This window comes from Vitis riparia, chromosome 5 (assembly GCF_004353265.1).
Source record: "Vitis riparia cultivar Riparia Gloire de Montpellier isolate 1030 chromosome 5, EGFV_Vit.rip_1.0, whole genome shotgun sequence".
NCBI lineage: Eukaryota > Viridiplantae > Streptophyta > Magnoliopsida > Vitales > Vitaceae > Vitis > Vitis riparia.
Genome location: NC_048435.1, coordinates 23,759,143 through 23,771,926, shown reverse-complemented (window position 1 = coordinate 23,771,926; position 12,784 = coordinate 23,759,143). Strand labels below are relative to the sequence as shown.

The window sequence follows — 12,784 nt, the reverse complement described above, 5'->3', positions numbered from 1 at the left end:
AGCCTATTCAACCTAAAAAAAGAGTATGTGACTTCTCAAATAGTCGATCCAAACATACCCTCAATTATAATTGCTGATTTTATAGCCAAGTTCATCTTCCACAAGAAATAAATAGATGACCTTTCCTCTCTTGATTTAAAGAGACATGCTATAAAAAAGTTCATTTTTCTTTTATTTAAACTCTTTTAATAAAATTAGTTATTCCGCAGCTATTATTAAGCTTAAAAGAACTTATAACTTCTCAAAGGTCACTCCAAACATGCCCTTAATGAAAAGGGCAGATCCTATAACAACTTCATCTTCCACAAGAAAGAAATAGACGAGGATTCCCGGTTTTCCATCAACACCAAATATTATTAAAATCAATTAATTAATTTTGTTACAAACATATCAATCAAAAATTACCAAAAAAAAAAAAAATACAAAAGAGAGGAGGAAAAATCACTGTGAAAAACCAATCATATACTCCTCCCTCAAATCTCTTACTCTGTGACTATGAAATGAATGTACTCTCAGATAGCCGAAAGGCTAGCCCATTTCCCAAGTTCATAGGGATCGGCATAGTAATACAACTTAATCCTACTTGAAAGGGACAACCCTGATGCCAACGGTGAGATTTTAGAATCGTAGTAATCATCCTGTTCCGACGGGTCGTCTATGAATGCGGCAACGTCTCCTAGAAGTCTGAATGAGATCCGACGGGCCTGTATCGGCCTAGGGAAATCAAAGTACATTGAAGTTCCAGGCTTAGCCTCTGGCAACCGGTATTCTCCAACTATTATCTCGTGAGACTCCTGTACAATTTGTCGGGTTTTAGATGATCTTCTCGCTAATTATATTCATGTACCTACCTCTAATCTTAAACTACAATCTGTGGTTGGTTCTTGGAGACCTCCTATGACTTGATGAACAACCTTGAGGACACCCTTAAGATTGTCATTACATTCAACTCATGCATCGATACTTGCCTCCACCTTACACCTTTCACCAGTGGAGATTCAACATTAAGAATTATTAACCTCTGATACTCCTAGGGTTAAATTGGACAACATGATGACTAAGTTGGTGGGCGCCAAAGATTTGCTGAAGGAAAATGAGATAGTAAGGGCCTTTTTGAAAATGTTTTGTAAAATAGTTCATAGAAAACAGTTTTTAAGAATGATTAAAAACAAAAAACTTTTAATTGTTTTCAAGAACAAAATTTTGTTTGAAAACTTAATCATGAAAAATATTTTTTTCAGCTTATTTCTCAGTAACGGTACCGTACGTTAATATACAAAGAATTTTTTTTAAAAGTATTTTTTATATTTTCAATTGTTCTTTAAAATACTTAAAAAAAAAAAAAACTTTGAAAGCACTCCAAATTTGTTTAAAAAATAACCTATTTTCAAAACAAATTCTCACAAAGTTGTTTTCAATCAAAAGTTTGTCAAATATGTTTTTCAAATTAGAAAAATGTTTTTTGTTTTAAAGAACAGAAACCGTTTTTAAGAATAGTTTCTAAACAGGCCTAATAGACTCATGTTAGCTTCTTCCAACCGTCATCATGTGCTACATATATATAGCAGCCTTATCATAGTGAAAAACAAGACCCAAGGCCTTAACATAGCCATCGATTCATAAATATGTCATAACCTAATATGAGGTCTCCAGGGCTTCAGGTAGAAGGGAATCGCACCTGCTAATGTAGCCTCGTATCCAAATTTTTCATGGATAATCAGAGAGGCTACCTAGCAGGCACTTAGGCCAGTTTTTGACATGATATGAGTGCACATCCAGGAAATACATGTCCTATGAAAAGCTGATCTTGGCTATAAGAAGCATTTCACTAGTGCAACTGCCAGCTAGAATATATGATAAAATATGGATACCCTGTCTAGGGAAGCTTGTACTCTAAAAGCAGAATAAAAGGCAGGTGGAGATGGTACCTGGAGAGCAGATACTTGGATATATAATACAGCTGGGGAGATGTGTCTGTCCTCTAAACACGTTAGGGATGAATCCCAGAAATCTGCACTTGAAGATGGTGAATGGGTAACTCGAGGCTTTATTGCACTGAAAGCATCAAGACGAAATCCAGCCAACAAAGGTGAAACAGGGGAGAGATATTGTTCCAAGACAATATCGTTGCCTATCAACCTCTCAGCTTCAATCGGAACCTGAAAGATGAGAGACGATTATTGATGATGAAGCAAAATTTAATACTGAACAGGAATTATAAATGGACAAGAACAGAAACGTTAGTTTTATACTTTGAACCGATTTAATTGTGGAGCTCTATCCAACAAGTTTTTCACATTTAATTGGTCAGAACTTTGTGATGATGTAAGCTCCGCATCTTTTCTCACTGGGTTCCCCATTACTAGAATTCTTTTGGCATGAAGACATGGGTCACTTTCAACTGCTCCTCCAAAAGAGGCACGCCGACTGGGTGGTTGTGCAAAAGGGTTCTCATCTAGAGACAAAAGATTTAAGTCTTTCTCAAAACTAACAGAACTTGAACCAGGTCGCTGAAGACGCATTGTTATCCAGATGATGCGGCATCGGACAGGATTCCGGAAGGCAAATTTTACATGTCTAGGTACTCCACCCTCTCCATCCGACTTTTCGGGCCCAAAACATTCTGAGGAAGAAGCAATCAGGGATTGGACATCCCATTTTCCCACGGCTGACCTTTCTTCTTTGTGTATTTTATTGCTGGCCCAGATTTGCACCTGCATTAGTAATAGGAAGGGATGTGTCAAAGAAAAGCAGAGAATTAGGGGAAAAACAAGAAAATCAGGACATGTTGTGAGGGGAAAAAAAAATTGTAGTCAATTACATAGTTACTACTAAAAAATTTCATGCAAAATGAAAACCATTAGCATACACTACAAAGTGGAGTGTCTTTGTTTCCGATTAGAGAGAGAAATAAATAAGGTAGAGAATGAATGCAAAAAAATCACAAGAAAGGCGGCAAATCAAATTCAATATTCATTTAGAATCCTCGAGAAAGAATGAAAATTAGGTTTTGTTGCTACACTACTATCTGGAATGGGTTCTACTAAACTGGAATAACATATTATTAGAAACCTTATTCAAGTAAATCGAGATGATGTGATTCCAGAACTACAGTGAACTGCTTTTCCAAGAGATTAGAAAATCATAATCCCTTTTTTTCCCTTTTAAACAAAGAACCCAAATCAAAATGCAGTTGACAGTGCAACCCTGCAAGCTAGGATACATTACTTCTCTGCAATGGATGGTGTGTAGCCTATAAGTGTCAACATAAGATCTTCAAGGTTGAAATAAAATATTGATTTAAGTTTGCTGTTTTAGATTTCTTCTAAGTACATAAAGCGACGGGTACTGTTAGAAAAGTCGCTCTTCTTTGAACAAGGAAGTAAAAGTGGAAGGATAGGTGTACTTACCATAGGAGCATCGGACATGGAATAACCACATGGACTAACAAGTAACACAACTCCAGAGACATCAGAAAGTGTATTAAGAACAATAACAAATTCAACATTGGAGCTATTTGGAGGAGCTTTCCAGTATGAATTCTGTGATCCAGAATTTAAAGGTGCAAGCAACGACAAGAATGGTGCTGAATCCTTTGCCGTTTCACCCTACAATAACAGAATAATTGTTAAACATCAACATCCAGTAAAAGCGTTCAGCATTCAAATGCTAAAATAAGTATGAAGCATTTAAAATCTGGTATCAGGCATTACATCAGGGATTAAATGTTCTAGTTATAGGATTTCTTTCATCTTCACTAGGCAGTTGGTGAGACAACCATGAAGGTTCTGTTCTACACAATATGGGAACAATATCATATGAGCTTTAGCAAACATATAATATTTTCCTGTCATGAATCATTAATATAAATGCGCCAATTAGAATTTAATTGCAATAGCATTTTTTGAAGAATGTATTTCAAAATTAAGACTAGTATGGAAACTGTAAGAAAGTTTCTTGTCAATTCCATAACCATACTTCGCCAGTCTGATACATTTTTGACTCATATCCATGTTAGTTGTTTTCAATGCTTGACAACCAAGTCTTGGTATATCATATTTGCAATGGCATAATATCAATCCTTTTACATGGATAAAGACATGGGTTATTATGGTCTCTACAACCTATTGGGACTCTACTTTGAACACCTTGCCTTTTTTAGTCCCATTTGCTAAATGTTGGGTTAGTGATTTGGAAAAGTGGGATTGTCAAGGGACTTGCAAGATAATCATGGTGTAACTTTGTTTCTCTTTCTCATTTTACCTTTGGTGATTCTCCTATCCTTCTAAAGTACGGGTTTTGGTGACTGGTTGGCCCAAAAGAATTAACCAGATAAAAATTATATTCTAGAAAAGCCCATCAATACATTCTAGAAAATATAAATAAGATATACAAGATAAAAATGGAAGATTTATTTTAGCTTTAAAATGAAAAATCTAATAGTTCTCCATCTAGATAAAATGGTGATGAAGATGAGTATCAATGCAACATGCATAACCATAGTGTAACACAATACAGATTTAATAACTCTTGATAAACATCAAAGTTAAGCTAAGGAATATACATTGAAAAGGACATATAACATTCACAAGCATGTCAATAATGAAACCAGAATATAAATGAGCCAAGACAATACCGAATGTAAAAAGCTGGCAAATGGAAATTCAGCGAGTGATTCCTGTCCACTAAGCAACTGTCTCAGGACTTTAACAGCTGACTGATTATCAGATGACTGTTTTCTTTCAGAGATACGATCTCTTGAGAAAAATCCTATAACCTGGTCTAAAGCACTATGTGCAGCATTGTCTGCACGGGCACTTCTTCGTAAGCTAATCAAGACCCTGATATAGTCCAAGATTAATGCATCAAGAACAATATTGTTGCAGCAGTATTTACAGATAACCCCGTCTAGCATTACTGATCGATTTGTACAGCCATCAACTTGGCTGCCATGGTTTGATCCACTCTGGCTCGATAAACCATTATAGTTTGTCACCTCCCTTGAGCTATAGCTTTCGAGTAGAAGAGCTCCTCTCCCAGCACAGCATACTTTACAAGCCTTCCTCTGACATTTAAGACACAAGAAAACAGATTGCGAACCTTGTAAAGACGACACCATGGAGGATGCATGTTCAGGTGCCTGACTTTCAGCACGAACCTGACACATGCCACCACAACAGCTTTCACCAATTGCATTAATATTCCAAAAATCTATAACATCATCATCAACAATTTCAAGACCGATAGCAGCATTAATTTTGTCTTCAAGAGAAGTCTGTCCAAGTAATGCCAGGCTACCTGCAACTCTACATAATCTTCTTGTGTAAGATTCATCAAGCAATACATTTGGATTTATAGTGGCAGGATCAACACCAATTGACAATAAAGCTCTATCCCTTTCAGCAGCAGAAAGATTCAGCCGAAGGCGTTCAATTTCAAGTTTCATGGCTTCTGTGAACTTTAGTTTCCTTCCCTGCAAAATTGTATACATTCAAATAATAGGTAACAATCAATATTTTCTCAGGCATATTTAAAATCTGGAAAAAAAATCTTTGAGTAGTACATTATTAATATTTATGCTCTAAAAATTGGGAAATACAATGCAAAATACCCCCATTTACTTGGGTGGCATTTGGATACATTGCTTTTGTTTTTTCCTTCTAAAAATAGAAAGTTCTATATAAAATATAGGAACTTTTATACAAAAAATAAGTAGATACATTGTGTAATTGAAAAAACTATTTAATTTTTTTTTAAATTTAAAAAAGTAAATTGTAAAAATTTTAAAAACTGTTTTCAAGTACACAACAAGGGATACCTACTTTTCGTACAAGAGTTCCTACATTTCATATAGGAGTTTCTATTTTTAAAAGCAAAAAATAGGAAATGTATCCAAAAATGCACCCATTTATTTTTTGATAAAAAACAACCCATTTCATTTCAGTTAATGTGAAAGACACAAGAAGGATGAGGCATCCTTCCATAATGCCCAATCTGACCAAAAAGAAGGAAACCTCCAAAAAGAGAAGCAAAACAAGCTCCTCAGTCCAGAAAGATTACAAGAAAGACAATCCAAGAAACTGCTACATCAAGTTGCAAACCAACATAGTGTGAAAATATATATAAACACACAATAATTTTGTTAATTAGAAGAAAAGTTGTATAAGGGCAGATAAGAGATCCTAAAGCGAGAACAGCATACAGCTATGTAATTAAAAAATACAATCATAGTGCTATGGTATGAAGGATAGAACTATCCTCAAAAGGTGATTCCAGTGATTGCGCCTCTTTTATAGAAGAAATCATCTTTCCAGGTTGATGATCCTAGAGACCACTTGACTTCCATGACAAGAAATTAGCCCATGTTGTAGTTTGCTATTGTTTGAATAATGATGAACCACCTTGGATGAAAGGCTGCAACCCAGCTGAGCTGGAATAAGTCAACACTAAGGATTGGAGGTGCACTGAAATTTGAGAGCAGCTTAAGTTAATATGTTTTAGAAAGGCTTAAGGCTGAAGCCACATGGCTCAAAATAAGGCATCCTTTAAACACTGTTACTGTATGAGATCCATTGAGGATTACAGCTGCAAACCATTGGGCACATGACCAAGACTTCAAAATTTCCTTTGTGAGGCTGGATGTCATGCATTAACCTAAATTATGTGATGAAGCATAAAATAAAGTGTAAGGTTAGTTAAGTTGGAGATGTGTATACATTTTCCAACCCATATAGCCACTGACTGGACCCCAAAAAAAGGGACCAAATAGTTGATATAGTTTCTGGTTTTACAACTAGTGGATTTTCAAAAAGTATTAGCTGAAGGAATGGGTGTGTGAATGATCATTATATAGCACTATAGCAGCAGAACAAATATAGAGCAGTGAAACCAGGATTCAGTATAATTAGATAGTACAAGGCCAACACAAAGTTTATGTGACCAAAATGCAATTTTGTACGCAAAACCAAAGACATGTGATTGCAATCAATACACTGTATACGTAAAATAAATATACAAATAAGACATTTTTGTAGAAAAGAATCTTAGAGGACTAGAAGAAGCGAACATTGTAAGAAGGATGAAGTGGGCAATAAATAGAGGCTCTCAAGTCAATGTTAAACAAATACTAACATACCATATTTGGACCCACAAGGGATTTCAAACAATTTATATATTGCTGGGCCCCACTATCTGATGTTCTTCCATCTTTTGATGAAGAAAATATATTGTCAGCTTCAGCACCCTCATTTCCAGTGATAGTATCATCCAAGAAAGCAAGCAAGTCACCTCCTCCATACGTGACATTCCCCCCCTCTGGCTGAGAAATGGATTCTGAAGGCTTACTCTCTCCAGTCAAAAGGTCCAGCCAATTGGCAGAAGCATCAGTTTGCACAGTCTGTGGCAGAGTTTCATTGGATAAAGAAGCAGCAGCAAATGGATTGGTGTCTAAAGCAAACAAAAAAGGGTTGGTTTCTTTTTGAGATTTTTGGGCGAGCTCATATAACCTTGCACCATGGCCCTCTTTAGAAAACACATCCTTCCAAGGAAGAGAAACTCCAAGTACCTCTATCTGCAAAAGCATGTACAGGGTCATTATTGAGCGGAAATTACAGCAGACCTTCCCAACAACAGAAAAAGAAAATCACATAAAATAAAATAAAAAAATCATCAAATATTTTCACTTATGTAGTGTCAAAACTTCATTTACAGATATTCAATGTGATTCATGTTTCATGGCCAGCAATATATCTTAGAAAGCATATACGGTCTAAAGATGAATTAAGAAAAGCTCCCTGAGATGATGCAGATTGTTGAATAAGCAGTTATCAATTTAATGTAACTCACCATGCAAAGATCACGGATAAAAAAACCATAAATAGTGCTCATGAATTCTACAAGGTTGGTCAAGAATGAAGAACATATAACAATGATGGATAAGTCATCATATTCTTATAAATTACTTTGTACCTCACCAAGGGTTATAGGGCTTCTTCCAGAAACAGCAGGATAAAATGTAATTGCAATCACACGAGAAAGAAAATTCAATTCTCCCTCCAATTCTTCAAAATCGTACAATAATGAAAGGCTAGATGTATCTTGATCATGGAGGCGTGCACCTGCTCCAGTTACAGCCATATCCTCAGCACTTATTGGTCCAGGTAGTGGTATCAAAAGATTTGTCCCATTTGCACACTGAGGTATAGAAGCACCCTGTCAAAAAAGTCCAATGCAGGATTAGAAGTGCATTAGCCCCTGCATAGAAACAATTACAATAATTACTAGTACAAAAATTGCAATACCAAACAATGTGTCTCATCCTATCAAAGCGAAACACCTAATCAATAAGAAAGGAAAGGTTAAATTATTTTACAGGAACATACAGTTGCATCAAATGTAAATAAAAAGGATAAAATGTCACATAGATCACTGCAATAGTAGTGACAATAATAATAAAAGGAAGAAGAAGAAAAACACAAGAAAACAATAACAACAGCAACAACAAGAGAAAAGAAGAACAAGAACAAGAACAATAACAATAATGATAAAAATCATAGCAGTAACCATGGGAAGTTTTTCCAACAATCCTCCAAATGTCAAAGCTCTTTTTTGGACTGAGGACTTCAAAAAATGTTCCCCCATTGATTTGATGCAGTGCAAAGATACACATAACAATGTAGCATCTGTGTGTTTCATAGATCATGTTCTAAGAACTTAAACCATATACTCCTACTCTGTCCTAGTCTTTTCTATTCAATCAGGAGCCTCCAAGGCTAGTTGGGTGCCTTTGGAGGAATCAGCAAGCCTTAACCGAAGATTTCAGGGTTGTCACCCTATAGGCAGGGTGATGACTTGAACTGTCATGGTTTCCATTTTGGACACAAGAAATAAAAGATTTTAAAGCCAAACATATATCAAAGGGGTAGTTAAGTTGAACTTTGGTGGATGTACTTTGGGCACCCAGGGCAACTTGGAATTGGTGGTGTGATTAGAGATCATCGAGGTTCAATAATCAATATAGGTTTAATCATATTTCATATTATTTAAATAATTACAAAAGTATGTTTGATCAGTTTTTAATACTGAAAGTTCTTTTATATAAGAGACAATAATGCTTTAGGGGTGGATAAAACTAATAATGGGCCTAAAGTCCACAAAAGGTGTGAAATTCAGTTCAAATGTTAACAAACATTTATAATTGAGTTGAAGGATATGATTTTCTCATAATGCCAAAAATACCCGAAGGACAAGGAAATTGTATAAAATGAATTTATACTATGTGACTATGTTGTATCATCTATAATGCACTTTACTTGTTTTTCCTTTTTCTATAGGATTTTAATTTTCTATAATTTATTTTTTTAAATGATTTTAACATGATTTTTTATTTCATATAAAAACAACGTATATCGCATAAAAATTCTAAAATATATGCAAAAAATCTATAAAAGAAAAAAAAAAGAATTAATGCTCTCTTTCAAATATATGAAAATTACAGTTTAAAAATGTTATTATTAATATTTATTATTAATATTAAATTTTAATGAAAGTTTTATTAATTACTTTTAACAATGTTATTAAAATGTTATATTATTAATAATAAAATAAAATAGGAAAATAAAAATAAAACTAAGGATAAATTTAAATTATAGAAAATATTTGTTTTTACTTAAAAACTTATTCAATTATAAAATATAAAAATTAAATTAAATTAGAAAAATTAAAAATTAAAAAGATATAACTAAAAGTATATTAATATGTCTACTGTGCTTTTCTTTTTCAAATTTTTTTAATAAAAAGATAAATTGAAAAATATTAAAACATTTTTAGAAAAGAAATTAAAAAGGTGAAATAAATGTGACACTTGGAGATAAAAAGTGGATAGTAAAGGAGTGAGAATAAAGAAAAAGGGAAATAATGTATAAAAGTCAAAGAATCAGAACGATGAGACTCATAAACACATTCACTTTTCCTAATTTCCTTCAAGGGTATTTTTGTCTTTCATATTTCATATCCTTAGCATCAATTATGCTAAATATGTGGACCTTAGATCCATTATCTGCTTTAACTAGCCCTAATTCATAATTGTCCCTTTATTTAATAACTTCACGTTAAATTTAATTAATTATAAAACTTTTAAAATTGTTTATCACCATTTCATTTAATGTTTTTTTTTTGATAGGCTAGCATTTCATTTAATGTTGATACAAGTAATTGTTAATTTTTTTAGTAATATGTTATTTAACAAAATTTAATTTATACACCTTATGTAATTGTATTAAAAAAAGTTTTAAGTAATTTATCTAAAATGTAATTAAATTAAATTCTTATAAACCATATCTACATTCCCATATTTCTATTTTTCTGACTATCTTCATCACCCATTATATAAATACACAAATACCCATTGGGTAAACCATAAGAACCCACTACCCTATCTCTTCTTTCTCACTCATTCTCTTCTTCTCTTTCAAACCCATTTTTTCTTTCTCTGCAACTGAGTGGAATAAAACCACCTTTCCAGCTCCAAAAATCTAGATTCCATTTCTAAATCAAGCATCTTCCCTTTCTCCTAATGTTCCAGGCTGCTCCTTCCTTTTGAATTGATCCACACTACTCCAGGACTTAATCAATCATCTCTACTCGATTAGTGGCAAACCTCCATGAAATCTATCCTCTAAACCATGTTTCCACTATATATATAACAAAGAATGAGTCACCTTCTATTTTTGCCTAAGACCACCAGACCATCTCTGAGTTGTACTAGGATCGGCTAATACTTCAAACCTTGGGTGGATGGGCTGGTTAAAAGAGAAGCAAAGCAATTGGTATCTTTTGTTGGTGATTATATAACTCCTCGAGTCTATCAAAAGTTGTTTCACTTTTTGGTTTTTCTCCTGTTTGGTTCTGCTAAATGGATCCTTAAGGACTTTGGATCATTAAGGCATACCGAGGAATCTCATTCTCAAACATTGTCAGAGAATTGATATATTCTCTTGTGGATGCCTTGTTTCTTACAAGGAAATAGAGGATAAAACAAATCTTTGAATGCAACACCAAACAACCTCGCTTTTTTAGACCTTCAAAACCTACTATAGTTTGGGGCCAAGTAACCACACTATGCTATAATAAAAAACTGAAGCAAATGTCTATCTGCTCCAGATTGAGTACGTAAGAGGCCCACTTTTGCAAATCACAAAATGAATTACAATGCATGAGAATGTAAGATTTGGAAGGACCAAGATGTATAGAAGAGGTAAAACAAACCTCCAGAACAAGTTTAAGCCCATCTAAAGTGCATCCTGTTCGTACATCAACTGTGGATGGAAAAGTTGAATCGTCTGCACCATGTGAAATTGTGAGAAGAAGTTGACAAACGTGGCAAGGCTCAGCAAGATAAATAAAAAGTTCGACCACATCTGCAGCTTGGGGACAAACCTGTGGGGTAAAAAAGGCATATATCCCATAAGAAAAATATGTATAGATATATCAATGACCATTGCCAGTTCAAGCGGTTAGGTTCAATCACAAAGACCTAGATTAGAAATACTGGCAATAAGGAATTCAATCACAAGACCATTTTTAAATTGCAATATCATGCCATTCATCATGCAAAGAAAGACTAAAAATACCCAGATTAGGTCTTTTCTCTTGAAACTCAGAAGAGCAGCTCCACCATTGGAACTAGGGAACATGTTGGCAACTGGCTTAAGAAAGAAAGCAGATGGCCGAGATAACACCTGAAATGATCAGTATGATATGTTAAACAATGGTAAACTGCAACACCTAAACAGAAAAACTGGATAGAATTAATGAATACCATATATTTTGAAAAAGTGCCTTTCACTTGCGCAATTGCTTGTATGTATTAAGCAACTCGCCATCCTACAAGTATCATGCACTTATAGTTCGAATAATGAAAAATGCAGTGTCCTTAACCGAGATTTTCTAAAGCCAAAATGACACAAATAACTCACTTCAACTAATCATCAGGAGCCAGCAAAGAGATATTGCCTTGAAAAAGGAGCTCCCACACTAAGGGGAAGGAAGTGAGCTCACTCTGTAGCCTATACCCATGCCAACCAGACAACTTTGAAACATCCACCAAACCTTTCAAATCCTCTGCCATATAGAAATCCCCAACTCCATCCACACTTGCAACACTTATGTGGTAAGCAGTTGAACAACATATTAACTGAGAAAACAATGTGACTGATACAAAACAGATCATTATCAATTGGTGAGCTCTTCTAAGGCAAACACATAAGAGAGCAAATCACTTGTTTCTCCACTTACTATTGACTTCTGCCCTTTGAGCATGGCTTGTTTAGGAGGGTTTAGAGTGTTTAGGCAATGCCTTATTGACTTGTGACTTGTGAGATGGCTAGCTTGTAAATGTCATACAAAGCTTAGAATGCTTTTTTCTTCTCAGGTTGATACAGGAGGGAATAGAAGATAGGATTGAGTTAGATGTAGCCAAGATTAGATCCCTTCACATTAATTGAGTTAGATGTAAATATCATATCAAGAATCACAAATTGTTCCAATAATTTGGAGCAATCCTTCTCAGTGGAGGAAATACAAGAAGTGGTTTTTCACATGGACAAGGAAAAGGCTCCAGACCCAGATGGCTTCACACTTGCATTTTATCAGGATCATTTGAATATCATTAAAGATAATTTGAAGGTTTTCTCAAAGTTTCATAACAATGGAGTCATCAATAATAGCACTAATGTCACTTTCATTGTCCTAGTGCCTAAAAGGAGCCAAACCAATAAATATTTGA

General features: G+C 34.5%; 1 protein-coding gene across 2 annotated transcripts in view; it reads right to left on the bottom strand.

Annotated features, from left to right (window-relative positions):
* Positions 1-445: 445 nt before the first annotated feature.
* The window catches only part of LOC117913964 (probable phosphoinositide phosphatase SAC9), a 36,442-nt gene continuing 24,103 nt past the window's right edge, over positions 446-12,784 (bottom strand). For both annotated transcript variants that reach the window (XM_034829102.1, XM_034829101.1), the window contains 9 exons: positions 11,631-11,738; positions 11,266-11,436; positions 7,969-8,211; positions 7,136-7,570; positions 4,637-5,473; positions 3,411-3,608; positions 2,253-2,714; positions 1,929-2,159; positions 446-794 (listed from right to left, as the gene is read on the bottom strand). In XM_034829102.1, the coding sequence (XP_034684993.1) occupies positions 513-794; positions 1,929-2,159; positions 2,253-2,714; positions 3,411-3,608; positions 4,637-5,473; positions 7,136-7,570; positions 7,969-8,211; positions 11,266-11,436; positions 11,631-11,738 (2,967 nt within the window). In that variant the 3' untranslated portion in view covers positions 446-512. The remainder of the gene's footprint in view (positions 795-1,928; positions 2,160-2,252; positions 2,715-3,410; positions 3,609-4,636; positions 5,474-7,135; positions 7,571-7,968; positions 8,212-11,265; positions 11,437-11,630; positions 11,739-12,784) is intronic.